Consider the following 26,868-nt stretch of genomic DNA (forward strand, 5'->3'; position numbering starts at 1 on the left):
AAACGAATGCGCCTATACAAGGCAAATAAAGCTTCAAAACAAGATATCAGGCAATTTAAAACATAGGATTCTAAATAAACTAAATTGTTAGCTACAGTTCACTCGTAGCCTAAGAAGTCAACCAGGATTCTACGTTTCCCGTTCCCTGCAATCGTATATTGAACACTGTGAATCTTTGACCGTAAAAACACAGGCAAGCTGACGACGTTTTCCTATTAAGAAAGCCTGACCAAGGAAAACCAGATAATAAACAAAACACAAAATACTTTCTTTTTAAACAGCGTAATATTTACTCCTTACACCAAGCATAAATGTTTATACAGCACGACCTCTCGTCAGCCTGAAGTGCTCTTTTGCTTTATTTCACTTTTAGCACGCCACAGCAAACAGTAACGCACGTGACAATTATGAAATCTTAATACTCAAAATATTTAATCTTATGTAGGCAAAAAATTCACAACCTCATAAATTTAGACATTTGTACGGTTGGCTTTTTTTTTTTGCGTTTTCCCAGTTGCATGTATTCGATTTTGTTTTTTTGTTTTTATTCGCCTTTGAGACATTAGCACCCACGTGTGCCTTTTCTTTAACTTTATTTTTTTTTTAATTCTCAGCGCACTCGGCATTTTAGCGCTTTTATATCGAAGTGTCACGAGATCTTGCTCGGAACCAAACTTTGTCAAAATATCCTCGACGACAATTTTTCCTTGAAAGTTTTATTGCGCCGCGCTTTTTATTACAACTGACAAAAAAACTGCCCCTTCAAGATATGTTTACTTTGGATAGCTTGTCTCGTCAAATTATGGAGAGTTTTTTTTTCGCTTTGGCCAATTGAATTTGCATTTGTTTTGTTTTTTTGTACTTTCCCACAACTATTAGCTTAGTGGATTGTCTCTGATAATGATGAAGACATACTTTTTTTTAGTATGAATTTCCCAGTTGACTTGTTTTCTTATGCGCTCTGAGTGAACAGTGCACCATAGGTCCTAGAACGCGACGGGATACATATCTCAGTGCCGATCGTCACTCCAGTCATCCACATTCTAATAGGAAACTCCGAAGGCTATGGTACGACGGGCGAAATATTTCAGGGTTTACATATTTGTTTTCTATCTTCTTATCTTCTAATTCTTTTATATGCGAAGTTACTAAGAAGCTTGTTATTTTTTTACTTATATATTTGCCTACTAATGTATACACGCGTTTCGCACGCGTGGCTCAGGGTCCAAGCGAATTAAGCTTCAAAATTCAGTTAGTATGGCATTAAGTGTTTGGGATAGATAGTACTACGTTGCTTCCTTTCTATCCATTTTCCGGGTATTAAATGTATAGGACGTAGTTGCTCCCGAAAAATATTGAAAAATATTTGGCATTTTGAAATTAAAATTTAGTCCAAAGGGAAACGGTTTTATCTAAAAGCCATAAAAAAAAGTCTACCCACGGGTGATGCTATTTTAATATAAAATGCTGTAGTTGATATCTTTATAAACTTCTATTTAACACGGTGAAATGTACCCAGACTGTGACCACTTAGGTGACAATTCGAACACCTTCCCCTGCTTATTTTGTGCCATTACATTTTGTTAATATATTTTACATGTGTGCTCAAGGTTGCCCTTCAGGTTGAATTTTGTTTTGGCGGCGCATTTGTCCTCAATATTTTTTAATCGCATTATAATTCTTCATGATCTTATCTAAATAAACTGCAGTACCCGAGTTGAACACTAGACGTTACAATGTCATAAAAATTAAAAACAACGAGGTTACTGGACGCCGTGTGAAAACAATTGCCCTCTCACATAATCCGAGATCAAGTCTTGCACTCTGTGGCTCCTGCGTGTGCTAGGAATATGACTTCTTCATGTCATTTTCGCTGTGCAAGGCAGTTGAAGTTATTCATACAAGTTATGCTATAAACGTAGCTTCTGTTTAGGAATTTTATGTTTTCAATATAACACAATTCTAAGTGAATGTGAACAAGTTTTTATTCGTCTGGTCAAAAGGTAGAACATGCGCTAACATTTCAGATATGAAACAAATTGTTTACTTAAAATTGCAAGGTGTAAGGGGGTCATATTTTAATAATTTTATGTGAACAAAACATTTTTTTATTAAAGCTTCATACGTGATTTTATTTCCGCCTTTAGTCATTAAAAGGCTGGAAAAAAATAAATTATCACAAAATACGTGTGGTGGATTGGGACATTTGGCATCTAGCAGTGGCACACAGGCACGGCTCACATTTAAAGGAAATTATTTGAAAACACTAGGGTATATAATTGTACGTGTTCTAGTTATAAGAAGGTCTAATCGTTACTCTAAGTAGTGGTAGGAAACGCTGATAATGCATAGTGAACTAAGTGACTATTTAGGGCGCAAAATAATTTTGTTTTTAGAAGCAGATTTGCAGTCCCAAGCAAGAGAATTCAGAAATAACAAAGAACATCCAAGCGAACTACTAAACCTTCAATATCTTGAAAACCCAAGCCCGAGAAACAAGAAAATAAAAAAGGAACAACACACACATACCGTGCTTGTGTTGTCTTCCTGTTTGTTCCCCGGTCTCGGGATTTCACAATGTTCATAAAATCATTAGGTTTGCTAAGTTGGGTCGGGATGCAATTTAGTACATTGCTTCACGACTCAGTTCAGCCTTGGCGTTATCCGAACCTGATGTCCGATATGATAAGTAACACAAAAAGAGACTACTTGACAGGTGGCGACCATCAGCATGATCATCAGTCTGGGCAGTAGCCGCATCGAACATGCTTCTTCATGAACATGTGCGCTAAGTCGAGTTGCTGCCTGGTCGTACTATTCTGCAGTGGGATTGTGGGGAAAGTCCCTTAAGGAACGAATTCATCAACTAAGCTGGAATTTCGATGTTGTTCGTCCTTTACTTCTGGGCAATGACGCCGCTTTATGACGCCGTATTAAAAGTCTCGCGCACTTGCACAGCGAATTCAGTAATCATAATATTAGTGTGTGTTCACCTTTGAAACCCAATGATTTTTCCGTAGCGTATAATGAAAGACTGGCGGGCCTCTTTGACAATGTCATCGCGCAATAAACTTTCGATTATTTAAATCTTTTCTACCGATGTACATCTGTCACCAACGGGAAAATATTAGTTTTTTTTATCGTTACCATGCATGGCACCTCATTGCAAGTGCTAAATACGTTTTTACAATTATTAAAATGAAATAAAACATGGTTGCCTGCTTAGCAGAACATCTAAGGTCGACAGTAAAATGTTTCAGTGTTTAGAGATATGTCATCCTTGAGACGAATTTAACCTAGGCCTGGGCAGCCTGCCAACTTATTCTCTGCAGTCAGAGGTTCAGGTGAATGTTTGTGACAGAAGTGCGTTTGTGCCAATGAGCTCCGCGCTGATGGCCGAGAGAAAAGCCCTCCGGACAGCCCGTCCTGGTGCGGGCCCACGACCGGCTCCCCCCCAAGCCGGTCGGAGCTGTTGACTCGCGTTGACGACGTCACTTTTCTCTCCCGGTAGTCAAGCAGGCACGGTTGGAAGTGGAGTTCTAATTTCCGGGAGAAGATAGAGTAACTATGGCTCCTCTCTTGTCTGTTCCTCCTCGTCTTGTGCTGCTACAGGCTGCATGTAGTGCCCCTTGCTGCCTCTCCTCTCCTTCTTGCCTCCCGTCCTGTTTTATTCCCGGGCTTGGGGCTTCCTTTGCTCGCGGGTCGCCCGCAGGCTCTGGGCGCTAGGGTCTCTCATATCCTGCTGGGCTCGCCCACCGCAACTCCTTCTGAAAAAATGGATACGCACTGATTAGATAGATATCTCTTGAAAACTTACCTTTGCTAAATACGATGATCTCCGTATTCATATCCATATGCATTCTAAATGTACTTTAGCAGCACACATGCATTTGAAATATCTACGATTAATATATGGTCGTATACTTTCATTTGCATCAATTCGCGATGGTGTGGCCAAAAAACAGTCTTTGAAATCGAGAAGCGGTACATTTCGTAGTCTGGTTTGGAATTTTATGGCGTACCAAGATTTACGCACCTTGGAAGAACCATGATTGAGAAATGCTTATAATTCACATGACTCAAACCCAGGCATTCACAATCTATCTGTGAGGACAACATAAAATCGTTTTTACTTCTTTGAAGATTCAAATTAGCCATTCAGTTTTTGCGGAAGAAAAACCTGATGAGTCTTGCGGAATAGCAACGAGACCAGATTTGAGTGAGTGCAATCTCAAATGAAGTGCTCTGCAATTTTCTTGTATGCTTTGATGTTTTGTGACTGTATAGAAAAGGAATATCTGGTCAAAAGCTGCCTGCGAATAGGGATTATGACTTCAGTATGGTCTGTATCATATTGACACATTCTTTTCTACTTTTTGTTCGCATTTTTTCTTAGCCCACATTTTGCTATTTGTTGATCATATGTGTATTTTTGTGATATTTGCGCAAAGCTCAAGAATCAAGACTGTAATTCACTGTAATTTCATGTTTATTTTAAAGTTAGATTTTTGCATTTCCGCACTAATAGATTGGTATGTACTTTCATTGGTGTACACTAACAAAACATTTTGTTTCTGACAGACATACTGAATTAATTTTGTGAATTGAGGACAGCTCTCAGAAGACTGAAAATTGTGGTATGGTTTTCATCTTGGAACATAACCAGCAAGCTCTCCTTCATCTAGAACTAACATTAGGTAAACAAGAGCAAGCTATAAATGGGGTCTTTCCGATTGAAATTTTGAACAAGACTGAATCTTCGTTGATGCATAATAGGACATAACGATGTTACAGAAATCATCTTGATTCAACTTAGAACACCATTAGTAAAGTAGAAATGAACTAGACAGAATGTCCTAGTGCCAGGAAAGCTTGATGCGTTTGGCCCATGATGGGCGAAATGGCTGCTGCCCATTGTCCAATTGAAGGACCGGGCTTCACCTATCTACCAGACATCTCTGGGAAATGAAGGTAGGGTGCGGCATCAAAGATGTTGAGTGCGGAGGTGGACGAAGCCAGCCGGAGCCACCGTCGAGAGAGCGAGCCTTTTGCATTCCCAAATGCATTATACATAGGCATGCAGTCTGCTTTTTTTTTCGGTCTGATACCTTTCGGCATGCTTGGTTCAAGAGGCTTTTCTTGGCATGATGGGAACTTTTTGTTGCGGAAAGCAATTTGTAACCAATCTTTTTGAAATGTGGCCCTGGTACTTTTTGACCTCCTGAGCCCATAAAAATATGCTTTTTTGATCCCAAACCTACATTGCAAGAAAGAAAAAAAAACTTTTTGTTTGAAAGCTCTTTCACTCCTTTTTTTCTCGTTTTCGTCTGGTGTCGACGTTGCATTGGAGAACTTTTTCAGAATTCATTTTCAATGCCTTTTTGCATTTTTTCGATGATACACGATGAAAAGTGCATATTTTGTGCAATCTTTTCCCCTTTTTACGTCTTTTGAGTGTCATCATCTAGATTTTTTAAACAATAGATTTGTAAGAAATGACAGAAATGCGTTTTAAAAATGCTCATAACAAAATCGCTGTGATTACTTTGCGATTTCCGCATTTTGTTTACGTTGTTTCTAACTGCTTTAACTACTTTTTATAAATAAGTTTTTTTTCACAAGCTTCTTTACTTTGCCTTACTTGTGTTTCTTTCACGCTGGGTTAACTGTAAAAGGGCTTCCTTTTCCTTCTTTCTTATTTTTGCTCTCCCAAATCCAATACTGCAGCCTGTGGAGAGGGTACTCGACGCTGGGATGGTCGGAGAAGGTTGGTCCAAGTGAAAACACGTACATTAAAGAGGAGATTCATTGGCTTGCTACCGAATCGCACTGGGTGTTTTTCTGCCGGGACGTGGAAGGGGCGTTTACAGCGTTCATCCGTAACCTGTGGTCATACTTTGAAAATGCATTACTTCGTCTGAGCGTGCTTTCCCAATACTGACAAACATGACACCTGCTGTACGAAAGACTACAAGACCAGTGGCTTGACGTGCAATCTGAAGTTTTGTATGAAAATCCTGCTGCTTAATATGCAAACCTCGTTTTGAAAGTCACCGACATCTCTTATACGAGGGTATGTTTCATTTATAAAAAAAAGGAAGGGTTGTGATTCTGATTTATGTCATCGGTGCTTCGGGTTACAATCAAGCCAGCACACGCCGCTCAATTTTGCGTTGCCAATCAGTATTTTTTTCCTGCTTTTGCGTACGGCATATAATATATGTTCCTATTTCACAAGAATAAGGTTAAGTTTTATGTACTTAATGTACATATTTATTCAATCATCATTTGTGTATACATGATCAAAATGTCTGTACTGCCATGTCCCGCATACAAGCGTACCTGCGCTTAAGCGGGCAGGATGTATGAGAGTGTTTTCTGAAATCAAATAAACTTATCTTATGCTTATCTTTTCTTATCAAATAAACAAAATGATGTAAACTTCGCCGCAGGCCTGTAATTCAATCTTTTTCTTCGCTATTGCCGCGGTGCCTATCTTTGGTTGATCATTGGCTACCACATTTGCGCTAACAGCAGGTGGCAAGAAAACAATTATATTTTGAACTTTAGTCAACTTCATCATTAAAGGTTTTCGCCGTAATTATGGTCAAGACCCCATATGTGTTAAAATGAATTTCTGTAAAAGGTTAAAGGCTTTATGACTATCTTAAGAAGCCTAAACCTACTCAGTGCAGCGTGCTTAGCCCCGTCCACGAGCGTAAGTACTGAAACATGGTCACAAGGCAGGTCGTCGATCAAATGGGCGAGGCGGTTTTACTCTTAACCGACCTCTGAATAGCTTAGCGCGCACCGATGCCTTGATACACCGTTGCACCATGCTACCCTGACACTCGATAAGGGATAAAGACCGTAGCAAACATGTGCACTGTCAGAAAACTGCGCACCTCTCAACCGATCTACACGACGGGTGTCGGCCAAAATAAGTGAACCGTGTTTTTTTTTTTTTCTTCAGAAGTAAATTACAGATCGCCGAAAGTTCCGATTCCACCCAAAATGTAACGCTGGTTACATTATATCGCGGTTTGGAAACACAGTTTGATTTGTTCCCAGGGAAGGTTTGGTTGCTTGCAACCTTGAGGTTGATGTCAGTATATGTATGCGTACTTCACCCAAACGACGAACTAATGTAGCGGTCTAACTTGGCGTTTGCCTAACGCCTTTTAGATAACATGCCCGTAGTGATGGAATTCCTACGTTTGTAAACTCGCGGTTTGCAAACAAGTCAGCGTTTGCCCACACCAGGTGTGGGCAGTGCTTACGGCCTTGTCATCTGGGAGGCGTTGGCTGATTGCACGACACCTGAAATTGAAATTAATTGACTTGACCATCTGCAACGTGAATAAATCATTTGAGGTTAGGAAAGTAAATTTTTTCAACCCCTTTTCAACGACTATTCTCATTCGTGTATGTGTTTTGTTTTCTATCAAATTCCTTCCTCTGATAAACATTACTACTGTGTTTTATGTGTCGTCACGCGTGTCACCTCTTCTGTCATCATAAATAAACATTTAGGTAACCTATACTTAACTGGCGTAGTCTGATATCTTTGGTAACTTTTTTTAGGTATCGTCATGATTAAACGTCACATGTGTTATTCATACTTACAAAAAAAACATTTTATATAACGGTTCGACGGAGCATTCACTACATTCAAAAGCAAGCAAAATCAATGTTTTACGGATTACCTCTTAGTTTTGCGTAAGATAGAAGCACCAAATATTTAGCAATCGCATTTCATACAATTAGGGCGGAGATCATTGGAAAGAAATAGAGCCACTTGTGACATTAAAATCCATAAAATTGACCAGATTGGTCTCTAGGCTTTTTGATGCTTATTCTTTGCTGCATCTCGATTCCCACTGACGATTCATTCATCCATCCCTACAAAACGAGATGTAGAACTCATTGAAAACAAATGGCACAAACGCCCTGCATCTTCATTATAGCCACTATTACTGAGTTCCACAACTCCTAGTTGTCTGCCCCACTCCCATCCGTCTAATTCTAAGCGATGGCTTTGCTGTGTTTGAACGGAGATAGGTGGCACATGACGTAAATCTAGGCACACAATAAAAGTCGATACCTTAAATTTACAAAACAATGCGCATAAACAACAAACAGTATGAATAGTTTTCTTTCAATGCACTAATTCTTGTTCTCGTGCATTGTGTTAACTTTCAAGACAAAAATAATTGTGAAATTAAGATTGTAGTCATGAAATATGAAACGAACAATTGCAACTAACGAATTTTGATGTCAATTAACTTTGGCTAGCACTCTTCAAAATTTACTTTTTCGTATCTATGCATTTAAGCGCTCTTGGTAAGTTGTGAACGTTACAACTTGTTTTACATATTTCCTGTCATGTAAACACGAAGAAACGCATACTTAAACGACATTTGAAACTCTACTTTTATTTCTGATGAACAGTTGGTGTAACATTAAAAACGAGCGTGTTGGTAAATAGATAAACAACCGTAAAGAATAAACACAAAGTTCGGGACGCAAACAGACGATACAACTCTTTCAACTCTCAACGACATTTATTTCGTCTCCGTTCAAACGACGGCCATCAAGCAGGTTCTTGGGAGGGAGCGGAGAAGGAAAAAGGGGGGGGGGGGGGTTGCCACTTTTTTCCTTTCATGCATCAAGACTTTCCAACGTGCCATTGAAGCTTAAACAATATAGATTTACTGGACTATTATAATTTTGTTACCAGATGTTTTCAACTTTCGCCGAAGCATATGAATACGACACTGCGCAGCTTGGAGAGTATTACCAACAACAATAAATTGCGGTTCGTGTTGCGATTTTTGCATTTTTGCCTTGGAATATACCTATACCGTTTCCGTAGCTTTGCTGTGGTACTAAAAAAGCTTTTTGAGTTCAAATAACAAGGTTGTGTGAACGCTGCTGCATATAAAAAGGGGAGGGGGGAATGAAGAAGGGCTTTAGTGACCATAGTCTAGTGGCCTTAATCTATATGCAATGACATTTTGAAAGTGGCCCAGCTAAATTTGGGGGGGGGGGAGGGGGAGGGGAGCGATAAGGGGTGTACTTTTGTATAACAAATGTAATTCAAAATACTTAATATGTCAATATTTAAAATCCATTTCTTTTTTCTTCTTTTTTTATGATTTTTTATTTTTTGTTTTATTACTGTCCAGCTATTATTATCTTTTTAAGCAGATGTTGGGACACACAAATTCACCAAACGAGGCGGTAAATTTTCAAGTTCAAAACTGCTAAAACTAAAAACAATAGAACAGGAAAGACACAGGTGATCGATCTTCAACCCAAGGATGTTGTAGTTCTCTTTTTTTTTTTTTCTTCTTCTTCTTCTTCTTATTAATATTTCGGGTCCTCAAGCGGAAAGAAATTACATCGCTGAGGTGGTTCCATTTTTTCCAGATATATATCAGCCTTAGCTTATTTTTTATCCTTCTTTCTTATTTTGTGATACGCGATTCAAAAGCAAAACTGCGTTTGTTTGTTTTATGCGGTAAGAATAGGTAACGCGACGGGCGCGCCTCCCAAACTGGAGTATCCGATATCTCCTCTATAACAAACTGCACACGGTTGACTCGGCACCATCCAGCAATACCTTAGCCGCTTAAAGGCTGGCTCGCACATTTGCGATTACGTGTGGTCCATTGCGTTGAGACCGCCTTTGAGCGCTTACGACGCGAAAGCTCCCTGCCACCATCTATTGAGTAGCGCTGTCACACCTCCGATCTGCGTGTATTCTACGAATTCTTATTTCGCCATGTGCTTACAAATACTTCTGACAATGCTATAAGCGACCATTTATAATAGATAGTGCGTAGATTTGATCTCCCAAAATACCGGAAAACCTTCAGTCTCTATAGTCACTGTCAAAGATGGAACGACTGGACGTGTCTCTTTCGAACGCCTGGAGCCTCGTGCACGCGCTCAGTGCCATCCGTCGTGCTTTTGCTGCGCGTGCACGCTCGAAGCTCGCGAGACGCCGAACTGTCATCGAAGGTAGGAAGCTCGCGCTGGAGGCGAGACAACTGGAGCCCTCCCTGTCGTTCTCAAGCTGTCCATGACTATAATGGTACCATAGCCTCCTAAATACTGACAAAGCCTGGCAGATCGCCACGAGAAGCGGCCGCCGAAATGAAAAAGGTGGAGCGGCAGACAACGGATGTGAGGAGAGCCACGTGACTGGCACCCCGCTGCGACAAAACGCCAAAACACACTTCTCCCGAGGGAACAAGTGTGTTTCGGGTCCTGGCCGCTACAAAAGCTGTGCGCTGACGTCCAGGTTCCCCGAGAAATGGCTCTTTGATGGTCTGTGCTACCAGATCCTCGCGTTCCAAATCTGCGACCGGGCACTCTATGGCTCCTTCGCCGAACTGCCAGGCTTTGTGAGTGTAGAGGAGGCTATGGTCGTACGCAGATCTCATCTGTTCCGTGGCTGCCGAGTGGATGGCGCCAGCGTGCCAGCGCGCCAGCAATCGCAACGCTGTGGGTCACACTCCAACGCAAATGCGTGAACCAGCCTTTATTTTTCTTTGACGATTCGCGGCGGGTTCCGTCGCGCACGCCAGGGCCAATAAAAGGACTAATCCCAGTTGAAGTGCCTTCTTTACAAGTCTCGTTTCTCGTAGGTTGTCCCCACCTCGCTTTGTCCTCCTTTTTCTTTCTCGAACCCTCTTAACCGATCCATGTGTCTTTCTTTTCTCCCGCTCTGTTCTGGGCAATCGCAAACCCCAGTGGAGAGAGGCAGACGTCTGAAGGCCTCGGAGGAAGCACGGTAACTGAGTTTCTTTGCTCACGCGAATGTCGGGCCGCCGCAGGGGCCACAAGCCCCGCACACCTCCTTAGGGTCGGGCACCCGCGACGGACGCTCCAATGGTTTGGTCTTGGAATCGTGCACATTAATAACTTCCCAGAAATCTCGCGTCACGACTTCGTGGTTTCTTTTTCTTTTAGTCCCCCTTGGATCCCCCTTCGGAAGAATGAAAAAAAAAATTATATTTGAATTCCCTACAGAAGGATAGCTTTTATAAACATCTGGTTACTCTTTCCACGTTCGGCTGTCTCTTGCACGTATAGCTTATATAGTTTACCAAAGCACTCCATTGCCACGAAAAGATACAGACAAAAAATAAACAGGCGGTTTTGGCTTCCACTTGATCTTTTAATCATTCTAGTAAAGTGACCCACAAAGGTTATTTTGTTTCTGTAATAGCTGCAACTAGCGATGTCTGGTGTAGGATACGTCATTCCTCTCACTTGCTTCAAAAACTGTCGTTTAATTCGTAATTTATGATTACATCATGTGAAAATGTTGTGAGCTTACATTGAGCTACGAGGAACGCACTACAGGGGGATCATTAACACAACTGAGGCTTTGCATGACATTAAAATATGTGCGACGGTAAAATATCATCATACCTCCCATGTTGATATACGCCTTCTCTTCCACCAGAGGTATCACTGGTGCTCCTGTTTAAAAATTCGAACAAACCATTCCATTAAACCGATGTGATCTAGACCTTAAAGAACGACTTAAAGACCGACGACCAGTTTGCACTTTCCACTTTCCCTCGCTTTCTCCTCTCCCCCTTCTACCCTATCCACCGTTGCCTGTTTCCTCCTCCCCATGGTGAGGAGGATTTTCTGCCTTGCAGAATCTCGAGCCTGGTCGTCGGCCTTTAAAGCAAAACGTGGGCTGCCGGCAATTTTCCAGGGGTTAGGTTCCCGAAAACTTATTTCAACTCTTGATTCCTGTTTCCTGAGACACCGTTTTGTGTTAAGATACGCCACATTTTACCTGGAATGAAATCTTACTTTACATCACCACTCTTAGGCAATGATGCTCTATCAACTACGGTATGTCATTCTTACTTATTAACTTAAATCATTGCCTCAGAAACACCGTTTGTTTATTTTATGATTTTTTTTTCTGCAGTTGTTTTTTTATCTGTTTCTAATTTTGTGTTTAGTTGTTCATATTTAAGATCCGTTATGCAAATTACTCTTAAATGTGCCGTTGTACTGCCCTTTTATATCACCGTAACACAAATTACTTCATTTAAACTCTGACTGTTCTGTAATTTTAAAATATATGTATTCGATGCTTTATATCTACGAGTCGACAGTTATAGTCGTTAGTGTCATACATTCAGCCGTACCACTGCTTCGGAAATTCACCTGGGTCCATCTTTGATAATCCGTTTTCTATTGGTTTTCCACGTCGCAAAGTTCATATGGAGACTTTCTGCCTGACTTTTTGTTCTAATATTTTAGGTTTTAATAAGCAAACTTATATATGAAAACTTCCGTTTGTCGCCAGATTATTTACGATTGTATCCCACTTGCCTCCAATTCCAATAGGTCGTTGGCTTAGATGGTGTCATTAGACAACATCCATATGAGCCATAAAACTTTTTTTTTTTTGCACAAATAGTTTATTTCAATGCTCAGCATGACGTCTGTAAGCGCGTCAATACTCGCACATTCGTTGTTTAGACAGCCACTCTCTGAATTATTGCGCGTGCGTCGCTGTTTATTTGGTATCGTTTTTGTGTGTCTTATTTTTCATTAACGCGACACATTAACAATGTCCCACACAGGCTTTTAGATTTATCTTTTCAACAAATAGGTCTGGGGCCGTTTTCCTACCAGAATCTGAAAATACGGCTACTGTAGTTTTTGATGTTATTTTCGGGAGCAGGCGCCATTTATTGCCACCGACTAGTCTCATGTCAATAACAGACATGCCGAGACGTACGCGATTAATCGCGTAATTGTCTCGTGCATCTTTTTTTTTTCAAATTAATCACCAAAAGACGATGAGGTCCTCCATTGTGTGCACTCTTATTACATTCTCAAAACCTCTCGAGTATAAACTATAAGAGATTTGAAGCGTCTACCCTCAGCACAACGTAAGCACATGAAACGTCATGTTCGCTATCACCAGCGCATACTTTTATTTTTCTAAAGTTGAGGTCTAAAGATAATTTCAGCCTCATCATTGGCAGAGCTCCCTCCTCAAATTGCTGTGATTTGCCCTCAAAGTGCTGTGCGGGGAATTAGATGAGGTTGCAAATATCTTAGAGTGCATACTGCACCGAGATGCACTCCAATCAATAATGTTTCTTTATCGGTTACACCTACGAGGAGATGGGCATGGCATATGCTCCAATGTCGAGTGGTTTCAGTGAAAAAAGGACTGGGCGCAGTGCATGACCATTGAGGGCTCGATACCGATCACCTTCAGGGGCGGATCCAGAACTCCGTTTTTTTTTTTGTTTTTTTTTGTTTTTGTTTTTTTTTTGGGGGGGGGGGCGGAAAAGTTGTAAGGACACTATTCTCCTATTCTTCCGTGTGCACGGGGGGGGGGGGGGGGGGGGGGCTACCCATGTCAAATTGCCGTCCAAGAAAAGGGGAGGGGGCGGGGTCTACTTTGTTTGGTGGGGGGGGCCGCCCCCGTCGCCCCCCCCCCCCCCCCCCCCCCCCTTGGATCCGCCCCTGATCACCCTTCTCATTGGTTAAACTGGTGGGTACATGACCTGTGACTGGTGTTCAAGATGCTTCGCGGGGAAGTATACTTGCTGGAGCCTCTTTGCTCGTTGTGGAAGCTCTCATTGATTAACCTCGCGTCCGCGCTTCCGTTGTCTTAATCATGCTTCCTTTGAGGCTGCGGTTCCATTTTGACAATAACATTTATTTTAAGTTTTCACTTTGTAAAACAAACGAAAACATGACGGATCTTTTTCTTTTTATTTTGGGTAATGTTCGTGGGCTGTTAAAACAAAACATCGTGGCAACGAAAAGATGATTATACGAAATATGAATAGAGTTAAAAGATTAAACCCTCTCGTAGCTCGCCTTCTTTTTGTACCCTCGTGTCAAATACATTTACAAGCTTCGATGACCATCGGTGCTATTAAAAAAAAAGTAAAAACATACGACGCAGTTTCAAATGTAAGTATGTTTTCTCATTTAATACTACATAAATGATCAGGGGCTAGGTCCAAGACACCTAGAAGATCGAAGTTCGAGAGTAATTATTCGTAAGTATAGTATACATGCATTAAGAAGATAAGCAACCAAATTTTTTTATGTTAAAAAGGGCCGCCGTCATTGAACCCTAATCTTCAAAACGGCATCACTAATGTATCATGTGAAAATTTATCAACCATCTATGTTGTTTTTTGTTTACATCGTTTTGTTTGTTTACACGTATAAAATGCGACGCAGTTACCATAAACGAAAGATTTTTTTTTTCACATTTTTTGCACAGTCGGAACGCTGTGATCAAAACTTTTTTGTGTAATGAAATTTGCTTATGAGGGGCACCAGTACGGGTGGTAAAATATGTTCTTCAATACTTTCACGTAATTTATAAAATGCGAAAAGGCGTTGATGTCGTGTTCACCCGAACAGTGGCGCTGTGCACTCGGTCGCATGCATATAAGATTCAAGAGTTTCTAATAAGTAAACTTATTAGAAAATGTTGAGCCAGCTTTCAAATATATTTCTATCTGAAACCTTCAAAATAGGCAGATAAATAAACCGTACTGATCAAATGGGAAAGAAGGTTAGAAAGCCTCCGAAAAGCAACATTTGACGGAGCTGCATTTAGCGGAAAGTATATGATGAATGAATAGATAAATTTGTTCTTTTTCGGGATGTTGATTGGCCTTCAAAGTTAAAAGGTGCATTGAAAAGGCGTATCAAGACATCGGTGAACGGAAAGGGACTCCATCAGTCACGTAAGTCGTTGTCACGTGGTGGGTGGTATATGTATTGTATGGTGCTGTTCAGAGGCAGAAAGCGCAGAACCTCCCCAGTTATCGGAGTAGTTTGACTCCGAGAAACGCAGAAAAGATCTACTAGACAGAGAAAACTCGTGAACTTTTTCAACCATAATCTCGCTTACTACGCGACATCTGTGAGCATTGATCAAACGCTATCGCTGTCCTCTGGGAGTGGCGGACACCATGACCTCGCAATACGCACGAACATTCGTTCGGGAGCACCGAGAAAATGGCGTCTTGGGTTATTTTAATCGTCTGCACACACGTGCCAACTCTTTATCAGACGCAAATCGTTGTTCATGAATCGTTAGAAATTGTACTTTTTTTTTTTTAAACTACACGTGCACTTTTTCAAGATCATCATACCAATAGAACATGCAAAGAATTATGAGTGTAGCCACAATTAGTTCGAGAGTTAGGACTGTGATGTAGCGGAAACGACGTAATGAGCAGTTCGAAAATCAATCTAAACGGTCATGAAAAAGGTTCGTAATCACTTTGAGCACTGAGCTATCAACTCTGGTTACACTAATTAGCAACCGTATGTTTTGTTATGAAATTGCTGTACTTCTACCGTCTAAAATGTACAAATATACTCCTAGACTTAAATCAGACGTTACTAACGATAACTGAAGCCGTATGTGTAAGATTGCACAAGCTTGATTTTATGTGCATAACGTATGGCATTTAGGAACGAAACGGAAGTCAATGAGAGCTCTCTGGAGCTCTTGCCGCGAATGCTAGGGAACTACCCGTATCTGCGATTAGCGCGCTGCACTGAGCTTCTTCATTATGATTATTTTGTACCTTTACGATGCGTCCTTCCACTCTGCATTCTGCTGGCACGTGTCTTCCTTTCGTATACCTGGCCATTAATGACAAGTCTTACAATGTGACCTAACTACACCAAAAAAATACGGCGTGGGCCGCCAAGATCTTTTAGAGAAGTCACGGCCGTGGGAGGCGTGTATGCATTTGCGGGTCCCATGCTGCTACCACTGAACTTGGATTAATGAGTATTCCTCATGTCGCATCTCTCAGGACTTACGTCCTAGACAGCGTAAAATACCCATCCTTCTGTCGGCACTTTGTTTAGTTCCCAATATTCAGGCCCAGAAAGTATTTATTACCGCGTATTCCTGCCGCGTTTCTAGATGTTATTCATAGAGCGCACCTGTTCGAACACGGCCGCGCTTGATTCTCGTTCGCTTCATGGTTCTTTGACTGCCAGTGAAACGACCACGTGGACTCGAGTAACCTACACTCTAAAAAAGAAGGGTGTCGTCTTACACCCTTTTGTCCCATATAATTAGGGTTGTTCGTTTTCCCCGATTTTTACCCGATTTTACCCGATTTTTACACCCCGAACATGTTTCAGGAAAATCGGGTTAAACCCGATTTCTCCCCGAATTCCAAGACCACATAACCAACCTCTTTATTTTTACGCCGCACGGAGTTTGCCGTGCACACACGCTATCTACCCTACTTCGGGACAACAGTGACCTGTAGTTCATTTCGCAAGCTGCGTGCAGCACTGTGGACGCTACACGGCTCTCAACCAACCGCCCAACGAGCGCGCCTAACTCACCGTGGCATCCTACGGAGGCCGGCTGAGGAAAAGCGTTGGGGCCTCGGAGGGACATTTCCGTCCCCCCGCTGTGCATGCGGAACCGCCTCGGCACGCCACGTAGCTTCAGCCCTGCTGCACGCAGCTTGTGAAATGCATTATCAATCCCCCTACGATCGCTGAGGTGTCGACGCCCAACAGGGTCTCTCGGGTAGCATGGCCATCGCGCTGACGTCCAACCTTTCTCACGAACAACGTTCGAGCCAGTCAGTCGCGTAAACAGATCAGGAAAACTTAACAAGTTTATTTCATAGCGAAATACCTGATCGAAAACGACCGTCCCTCGAACGGTCGGGATTTTCGTTGGCACCTGAGAGAGAGGAGGATTCCTTGGGCGGTACTTCCCTTGAAGCGACCGACGGCAGTCGAAGCTGGAAAACCCTCATGCCCCCCCCCTTTACCAGCTTAAAACACATCCCTAATTTTAACGCATTAGCAATAAACAGCTCGTAATACCCTCCAATAACAAAAAAAACAACTAATGTATTATTAAGTACATCCGTGTATTTAACCCGAAAACACCCGAATTTCCGAATGTTTCCTCAAAAAAACCCAATTTCTCCCCGATTATCAGCCTGAAAAATAGCACCCGATTTTTACCTCCCGAATTTAGAAAAATATAAAACCCGAAAACGAACAACCCTACATATAATGCACTCCAAAACTTCAGTTCGATGTACAGCGCGCTGACGTCGAACAGAAGGCCCCAACTTTTAGGAAGGGCCTGATAACGGTGCGATTTAACTTATTAAACAGTTAAAGTACTATAAAAGACTACATAAAAAAAAAGAACCGAGGTTTTGCAGTAAAGCAAAAAAAAAAACGATTTTTTTTTTATTTGTAGTGTGTAACACATACATTATCTATTTTATTAAGTTGTACCACTCTGCTATCAAGCCGGTCGTGAAGGTTGGTACCGTCGGTCCGACGTCAGTGCGCTGTACGTCGAATTGAAGTTTTCGAGTGTCTTAAATGGGAAAAGGGGTGTAAGAATGTACCCATTCTTTCTGTGGGCGTAGATAATAAACGGAAGCATTAGACCTTTTTGAAAAGCAGTTCTACAGATGGAAGGCCCTCCTTACGCAGCGGCGAAAGCTCGAAGTGCGATTGGCGTCCGCAAGAAGAGTTGCACTATACCTCCCCTACCTCCTCCTCGATTCAGTCGCCATGAAGGAAGGAGAGGTAGCGCAACTACCCTTTAGGACACCAATCGCACTTCGACCTAGCTCCGCTTGGTATCGTTTTGATGTGAAAAAGGTATACTGCTAAGCGGAGCACTAGCAACTCGAACCATCGCTACGATTGAACAGGCCGCAAAAGCCCGACTGAAAAAAGCTGACCTTATGCAGCGGAGCATCACCGCGAAACTACCACATGTTACGTGGACGCTTCCCATTAACCTCCTCTCAGCGCCACATGTGTCAGCGTGACGCACCCCGCCACCCCTCCCATTACGTCCACCGCTGGCCCCTGTACCAACCCAGCTTCACCGCTCGCTCTCGAGATTGCTGCCATAGTGCGTGCGACTTAAGAACTTACCTCCCTTTCGCCTGCTCTCCATTACCGCATTTGCACCGATTCCATGGAAACGATTCGGGCAATTCCCGAGGATTTGTGCGACGACCTCTCCTCCGCCCTTTTACAACTTTCCCCTGCCTCGGTCGTGGTGGTGTGGGTGACAGGCCACACAGGGATTGCCGGTAATGAGTTGGCTCATCAACTTGTCTGCGAGGCTCTTATCCGGGCGCCGGTGGTCCCATGGCCTTTCCCACCCATGGCGGACGAGACACATGTTTACAAGAAGACCCTGAAGCAACACTACGCACAACTCTGACACTCAATGCAGACACGGCCTACACCAAACCCCCAGCTTACTACCTCACAAACGCACGCACTGAGAGCCATCCAGCTTAACACTCATCACCCCCGCCCGACTTTTCTTCTATCGTTTCAGATCAGATCCCTCCTGTCCCAATTGCCCCTGCCCCTATATATGGGCAGGGGCAACGTTGAGCATCTCCTGTCCGCTTGTCCCGCAGCCACCCGATCTCCCCGCCACCCCAACCCCCCTTCTCCACACTGGCGGGTGTGGCTGGCCTCGGCGGCTCATATCGATCAGCTGGCTTTGGTCTGCTTACCGGAGAAGCACCTCTAGGGTCTTTGTTTGACCCTCAATAAAATCATTTCTCTATCTCACCACGAACGCAATTAAAAAGCGCTCTGGAGTTGTTACAAACATCCCGTGAAGCGCAGCCCAATAGCTCTCATAAGAAAGCTCCTTAAATGATTGAGTCATTTCGTTTGTGTCATTTGCGACGCGTGCCGTAAGGACTGCACTTCGTTTTACCTAAGTCCAGACGCAGCCGAGGCTACAAGCTGATAAGACCAATCAAGCAGCATCAGAAGCTCACCATCATGGTGTTCTTAACGTTTCTGTACGCGTTCTACCATCGCTGAACCAATCATTAGCACAAAAGGCCTTGTGGCTTGATTGGTCCTATTACCTTGTAGCGTCGGCTGCGTCTGAACTTACGCTGAACTGAAGTAGAGAACAAAGATATCTTTGGGGAGCACAGACTCAGACGCTTCCCTTGGTTGCTCACGTCCTAAATGCACTAGTTGGGGAAAAGCGCTAACGTAGCCGCGTGCTATCTTCGGGCGCGATTCGCCAAAGGGTCGCGGGCGCTGATGCCCCTGTTCCGTTGCAGAGCGTGGAGGGCGACGGAGCCAGCCCCGCGGGGCGTTCGGAGAACGCTCTGGACGCTTTGCTGGACGAGCTGCAGACCTTCTCGAAGGACAAGCGGCGCCCGGCTGAGTCGCCCGTGCGGGCGGTCGAAGCCAGCAGCAAGAAGACGCCGCCGCCGCCTCCCCCGCGCACGACGAGCAAGTCCCCCGTCACGTCGCCGACTGGCCCACAGCGTAGCCGTTCTGAACCGGTCCGCACCAGCGCGCTGGCTTGCGAGGAGGGCCGTCGGGACCAGCTCTCCTCGAACAGCAGCAGCAGCGAGAGCGTCAACTCGCAGGAGGGGCTGCAGGGGCGCAGCCGCCAGGAGCTGCTCGACTCGCGGCACCAGGAGCTGCTCCGCAAGCAGCGCCAGCTGCAGGAGCAGTACGCCAGGCTGCAGTTGCTCCAGCGCCTGTCACCGCCCAAGCCGGACCTCAAGAAGACCGGCAGCGAGAGCAACATCCTGCACAAGGCCTCGCTCGCCATGGCCAGCGCCTCGGGCTCGCTGACCCACCTGGCGATTCCGCCGTCGGCCAGCCCCGGCGCCGCAGCGGCGCTCCTGCGCTCGGGAGCCAAGATCTACGAGACGGACATCCTGTGAACGCGGCCGCCCCCTGCAGTCATCCGCCGCCCCCGGCAGCGGCCCGCCCCCCAAACGGAGGACGCCGACGACCCGCTTCGTTACCTGTAACGAGGCACACTGGCGCGTTACACGCGGTGGTTTATATACCGTATGGCTTCCCACTGACTCTTTCCGACTGGCCGCACGCCGGTACAGACTCACCAACTTGTGATGGCCGCCCCTGTACATCATTTCCAGGATCGGAACGTCGATTCGCTCGCTTAATTGGCTCCAAAGTATGGCGTCCAAATCAGTCCAGGCGAAGGAGGCAAAATTTAATCAGAAATGGCTTCATTGCAGACGCCGCATAATCACTGTACGGGTGTGCGTAGTCATCGGGGACGACGACGACGTTGTATGGCATAGAGCACCAACACTTTCTTTCTCTTGCACTAGCCCGAGTACGGCAAGTGAGGACAGTTTGAGGCGGAGAGCGCTGGCGTCTTGGCTGTTGCTGTTCCGAAAGTGTGTTCATCAGACTGTGTCGATGGGGTGGTTCTTGAAAAGTCCCCCTTTTTGGAGCGTTCAGTATTGACCACGTTCGTCACTCCGCTGAAAGGTCTGTTTGTTTAGCGAAGGTCGGGGCCGTTAGCTGCCGGTGCAAGGGCTCGCCGTCTTTACTGATTTCGTTGTCACGGGCTGCGAACGGTCGATGCACGTTTATGGCGCGTGGATGCGACCATTGCTGCACACGGCATTCTTTACTCTTCTCTTGAGGCACACCATACCAGCAAGGCCCTAGTCAGGCCAGTCACAAGCTGAACACTTCTCCTGGTGACTTTGTGGTTTCTACACCCACCCGTGCGGTTGAGTACGCGGGCTTTCAAAAGAATAAGAGCAACACAGATTAGTTGCTAGTAATTGTGCTTCTTTATTTATTCATCCGACAAACGTCTTCATGATTTAGGAAAAAATCTAACACGCAAATGTTTTTCACTTTTCAAAGTCAACATAGATTGCTTAATTTTTAGCGTTATAGTTTTAATATGAAACATGCCAGAACAATGTGTTGTCCACTCTCTTATCCACACCAAACATTACGTGCGAATTCAGGAATTGTATCTTTTTTTCCTAGCAGTTCCTGTGCAGTTCCTCAGCACGGAAGCACACCACCTGCAGTGTTATCATTCTGTGCCAACTTCATTTTTCATACGTTCTCATGAGGACATCTGAGCGTCGTGTTGATTCTGTAATTCTGGATCGGCAAAGGACCGAAAGCCAACGACCAGACCCAATATTTTGCAAAGCCCAAATATCGGTTCTTCCTTACTTTTCTAGGCAGGAGGACTTTAGTTTCATCGGTGCGTCGTGTCTATATTTAGTCATTCTTGTTTCATAAACCCTAAAGCGATGATGATGTTTAAAAAAATGCCCCAAGAAAAACAGATGGTGTGATACTTTTTGGTTTGCAGTCTTCCCGGTTGCTCCATTATCATACCATTACGAATTGTGAGAGTACATCGACCCTTTTACATGCCCTTCAATACCAAACTCACGTACAAGAGCACGCACAGTCTACTCTTCTTCTCGACTGACCGACATCCGAGATGCTTTCATTCGAACGCCGGCCGTTCTGCTAACTCTCCCCCCTCTCCCGAAACCACGAATAGTCTCTTCCCTCGCATATCCGACGGCTCTACGCGTACTTCGACCGGGCATACTCCGGAAGCCATATGCCAACCAATGTGTCTAAACGCAGCGCGCGTTTTGGGCAGATCATCCACGTTGATGGCATAAACGTCTCTTTCACGTTTCTCATTTAAGCGTGTTTAAGAGTGCACTGAGCCAATGCTCCCTAGACCACGAGGCCTCCGTTCTAAGGGTCGTGGTGTCACAAAGCTTCCAGGGTGTGAGGCCCCAATACCTCCTAAAATAAACGAATCACGTGCACTAGAATTTTTACGCAATCATAATCGGATTGGTAACAGACACAGATTAGACAAAATTCTGCCAAATCAATTCGTCGTATGGCGTTGACCATCTTAGCGTAGCACCATCCTAACTTGATGACGCTACACAGAGGTAAAGGAAGCTGATTACAGGCTTTGATGATTATATATGGTGTTGGTGAAGCCCGCTTAGTACAGTCAAATTGAACTCCGCGTCGTTGCAGTACTCAGCCAGTCATCCTTCAGATTTCACTGACCTGGTGACGCCATGACGTTCAGCGCCGGCGCCTCATGGTTTAGAAGGTGTTCGATGTGCGTGTCGAGCTACCCCTGCCGGCTGTCTTTAGTAACCGAGAGCAGTCGGGTGTCTTCTAGTCTGAACCTCCCTGTTTAAAGCTGTTAAGCAAAGCTACCAGGACGCGGTCTGTTGTTACATTATCGAGCAAGTGTTCTCTCGGCACGGTTGTCTTGACCACAAGAGAACAGCAGAGCCTTGCAACACGGGTTTCAATACGTTCGACCAGACCCTACACGGTCGGGCCACGATTGTTTGAGCGAATTTTGTTAGACCCTATACCGTTAGATTGCATGCTACAAAAACTCCTGTCGGAACTGGTTCGAATCTATTTACAGTGTTGATGAACGCGCTAGTTTTGTTCTTTTATTGGCAGCAGCTTCCTTGTGATCCGTTTTTTGGTCAGTCCCACGCACTCATTAATCAACATGTAGAATCACACCATGTTGCTACTCTTCAACTTTGCACTAAGAATTGTTGTTTAATACCGAATGTAAGATCACTATCGCGAACAGTGTTTGCCTGGCGCGAAGGTCTACAATTTTTCTCAGTATTCCACGAAACGTCGCACAAACGGACTTTTTCCTTCATTGTTTCTCACTCGACACGAATGTTCCTTGTGAAGCTCCATCAGCACTTTTTCGACGAAATTTCTGATCCCAGTTAAGTGGGAAGCAGCGTGCTGAGCTGAGGTAATGCCACGCGAACACAAGACCTGAAAGTAATGTACAAGAAGTGACACGTGTAACCATTTCGTTAAGCGGTCGGCACAAGCAGACTTGTTAGCTAGCTCGCCACTGGTTACTTTCGGCGTCATAAGAGCACCCTGTTCGATTGTTCGTTTGCAGCTTCAGTTTCAAAGTACAGTATCCGTTCCATGATGACCGATAACGCTTTACGGTTAAAGAGATAGCGCAGTCATTGTTTCTTCTTCTTTTAAGTGGCGCAGAGACAATTTCGAAGCCGCAATTTACTTGTTGCGTTAAACAACAGCGTGTGTGGCCCCATAGTTCTTAAAGCGCGTAGATTTACATAAACGCGATCATTTTTGTTTGTCGTAGTTGCCTTTATGTAAACAGGTAATCCACCTGTCAAGGGCAAATATACTTGCTATTTTATAACTGCTGGAACTTCCAAAACTTTTCTCACTGTGTATACACCTGTCGTGAGTTGAAGACAATCGGAAGCAATAAGTGGCTTCGAGCACCTTGTTCTCTCTAAATCCTCAAGTTATTTTTTTGGCCTTTAGCCGGATAAACTTTAATACAGGAGCCAGGTCTGTTTTAGACACAAATTACAACGAGCTCGCGTGACGCTTCCGTGGGCTGCAGCAGAAAGCAAGCTTTTACTGACAATGTCCAATGATTCGTTAAATGCAAGGCTAAAGTAACTATTCAGCAATCCTGGCAGGTATGGGGCAGTAGCCTCGTCACCAACGCTTTTTGGTATTCTGACATGACCGCGATGACTCGACACATTTGAGCGTTCGACGCATCCACATTGTTTAGATTGATGTTTGAGCGCCGCGGAGGTACATCCGCGGATTGAAGTGATTCACTTATTACGCATTCCTTAATAAAGAAAAAGAGATGTTTTATGCAGACCCGATTCCCCCTGTACTCCTGGTATTGCCTGCATCTTTTTTTTTTTCCAAAAGTGTTTGTGCTTACTGTAGATAGGAAGCCAGCCAGAAGTGCACTTGGGTTCCTTCATAACCTTTGGCAAGCTGAGCTTTGTACAATACCGGCGATGGAACGCGACCATTTTGACGGGCATTCGGGTAATCTTCAAAATGCATTGGAGAATGCGGTTGTCGATCTAAGGCTCTCTTCAACCGCAAGGCGTCCCGCTGAAAGAGCGACAGTTTCCAATCAATCAAAAGCGCTGTTTTGGAATGAGCTGTGTAGATTTATGACGAGATAGCTGTGTAGATCGTATGACGCCATTTTATTAGGAACAAAGAAAACACAACTCCTTTTCTCGTTGAGTCGGTGATGATTCTGCACCGTATCCTTGGGTGCAGAATGGTGCTCTGCTGTCCCTTCGCCACGGCGGTATCAGCGATGTGAAACTAGATTTAAGAAACGTAAAGTCGAAAGTGGCAGCACCCATCCTGTTGTAATACACGTGTTGTCAATTTGTGTGAATAAAAACGAAGTCGTGTTCACGTACTCTGTCTGATTCTTCGAAACAATGTCCCTTTCCTTGTGCACTTTCGACGTCGCCCGTCCACCACATGTTTGTCACACTTCACAATATCCGGCCGCGTTGCGCATTTCGGCATGAAGCCCACGGAAAACGCGACTCCCTCCGACTTTTAGCGGTCACGATTTGGCGCCTCTAGGGAGCGCGTGCGAAGCGGCTGAGCGGCAAGGCGGATCCGGCGGGAAGCCTTGCGTGCGTAAAGCTAGAGCCGCTAAATAAGCTACGCTTTAGAGTAACGACACTTCAGCCTTCTTGCTGCTCAAAATTGTGATGGACAGTTATCTGAAGCTTTTTTCAGAAATCACTGAAAACGCTTTTCCGTCCTCCAGAAACATTAAGACAGTTCGCGACAGAGCAAAACGACATTCCTCGAGCTTCCGAACACCGCATCTAAAACTGAGCAAGTCGCGTTTTTGAATTGTGACGATCGACACTTGTGTCTGCTCCGCACTAAGCACCAAGATGGCGGCGCACACGAGCAGATCGGGGAACGGAGTGCCGATACTCTAAGAGCGTAGCTCATTTAGTGGCTCTAGGTACACCTATGGGGTACAAAATCGTGTCCCTTTAAAGGTAGGAGGGAACCGTGTTCTGTGTGGACACCCCTTAAAACCTGTCCACAAGGCCATGCATATTTGGCTCTGTCTCAGTTTCAGTTGTAACGGTAACACAAGGCTGCTCAGTGGCAGTATCAGAAATTTGGTTGTTATGGGGGGGGGGGGGGGGGGGGGGGGAGGGAGGAGGGGAGAGGAGGAGGATGGAAGTGGGGACAAACGGTCCAGGAATATCTAATCTTAGTTGTTTCTTTTGTTTGTTATTTTATTTCAAAGAAAATTAATATTAAACTTCTCTTTCCAATACCCCTGCTTAAAAATACCAAACGTACGTAAAACTATACATTCTAAAACTATAAAAGAAACAGCAATTTCATAGGAGACCGATACTTTACAAGAATTGAGAAATATATTAATAATTTTCGTGATGACCGCGTTGTTTATGCTTAACCTTCTGGGCAACAGAGTAGCTCAAAAATGAGAAGAACGATCCCCATCGGGTAAGAACAGCTCGCATTTGGAAAACCCCGGAGACGACGTGCACATAGAACAAAACGAACGCAGCACCGCCCCAGTGTCTTCGCCTGGTTTCTCTTCCCCGCGACGAAGTGTGTAGATTTTGCCTGAAGTCTGGCCGCAGAAGATGCTACGAGCCATCGGAGCCAACCCAAAGCAGTGTGAGTTTCTCGAGACCTTCGAGAGGAAGCGCCGTGACGCGCAGAAAGCATAGCCGCGTGTTACGTTTTACACAGCTCGATTGGCTAGGACTTTGGCTACGCCGCTGGGCAAGCTGCCACTGTGGCAGCTTGCCCAGCGGTAGCCCAACTGAGAAGCGTGCTGCTCCCTTTGCAGCGCTGTCGTGCAGGGAAACGGAACAGCGGGGTTGCGCGACGCCGCACGCATCTTTCAGCAGTTGGCAAAGGGCAAAAGATACCCCCCCCCCCCCCCCCCACACACACACACACACACAGACGCCTAGCCCATTATAACGACGAAGCTAGGCACGTGACAGCTTTATACAGGAGGAGTGCACTCCGACGGTACATCATGGTGCGGCCTGCACCGCTGCTGCGGCTCCGCGCAGCAGCGGTGCAGAGGGAGCAGCACGCTTCTCAGGTATGGCCACAGGAGGTGAGCACTTTCCGTAAGACGTTATGCGGAATCCCCTGGTGGGTTTGAAGCGATCCAAAAGCGCTCCATGCTCGTGCGGTAGATGCAAACGTGCGCTTGCACCCCCCCCCCCCCCCCTCAAATAAAAAAAAAAAAAAAAAACTTTAAGAGAAGTTTTTATTATTGGAGGATAATTGTGCACATCGCTACTTCTCAATGTTCCTTCTAGTTGAGAAAGAGGAAGCAGGTGGGACAAAGATCTTTGCTGTTATAGCAGTTAACTGGAACATTGGGCAACGTCCCTGGGTTTACACCACGGCCGTACTGCGATAACGGGCGATCGAGCACTACACATCTTCGGGAATTCATTGCCGAGTCTTCAGCTGCAGCTTCACCAAGAAAGCTAATAATGAACTGTCAGAGGCTGGAGCAGCGAAATCATATTTTAATAAATTAGTTATGTTAATATGTTATGGTAATAGTGTTACGGTAATTAGTTATGGTAATAGCGTACCTAACCACTTTATGGCACAGATAATTTGGTTATTCAGGGTGTTTCACCCAACGACAGAATCATTGAAAAGAAAAATTGCGCATGAAATTAAGAGATTATTACTTCGGGATAACATTATCGACCGCCGCAAACGTCAGGCTACGAGTGTAACGTGGTAATTAAAGAACTAATTACCTAAGATTTACTAATTAACTTTTGGAATATTCGCCTTAGGTGGCAAATTCTACAGGGTGTCTCAAATAGCGGCAAGGTGTTTTTTTGTTTGTTTTTTTTTAAATCGAGCGCAAAAATCGGTTTCTTAAAGGAATTGTCCGGTCTAAACTGGAAGTACTTTAGTTCTTGCGGTCGTTAGGTCTAGGGAGCCTCCATATAGACAAATGTCATTTTTATTTTGATATATAATGTCCGGATATTAATTAAACTACTCATGAACGTGTGTACGAAACTGCACCCCGAATTTCGCCAGTGGCAATGGCTGACAACCTGCCGTTACGCGTGACGTAACATCAGG

At 44.5% G+C, this 26,868-nt stretch overlaps 1 protein-coding gene across 15 annotated transcripts in view; it reads left to right on the forward strand.

Moving 5' to 3' along the window:
- LOC8036792 (coiled-coil domain-containing protein AGAP005037) overlaps positions 1 to 24,141 on the forward strand; it is a 101,545-nt gene extending 77,404 nt beyond the window's left edge. For all 15 annotated transcript variants that reach the window (XM_029966020.3, XM_029966021.3, XM_029966025.3 and 12 more), the window contains one exon: positions 19,152 to 24,141. In XM_029966020.3, the coding sequence (XP_029821880.2) occupies positions 19,152 to 19,769 (618 nt within the window). In that variant the 3' untranslated portion in view covers positions 19,770 to 24,141. The remainder of the gene's footprint in view (positions 1 to 19,151) is intronic.
- Positions 24,142 to 26,868: the final 2,727 nt, after the last annotated feature.

Source organism: Ixodes scapularis, unplaced genomic scaffold (assembly GCF_016920785.2).
Source record: "Ixodes scapularis isolate PalLabHiFi unplaced genomic scaffold, ASM1692078v2 PGA_scaffold5__190_contigs__length_132052651, whole genome shotgun sequence".
Taxonomy (NCBI): domain Eukaryota; kingdom Metazoa; phylum Arthropoda; class Arachnida; order Ixodida; family Ixodidae; genus Ixodes; species Ixodes scapularis.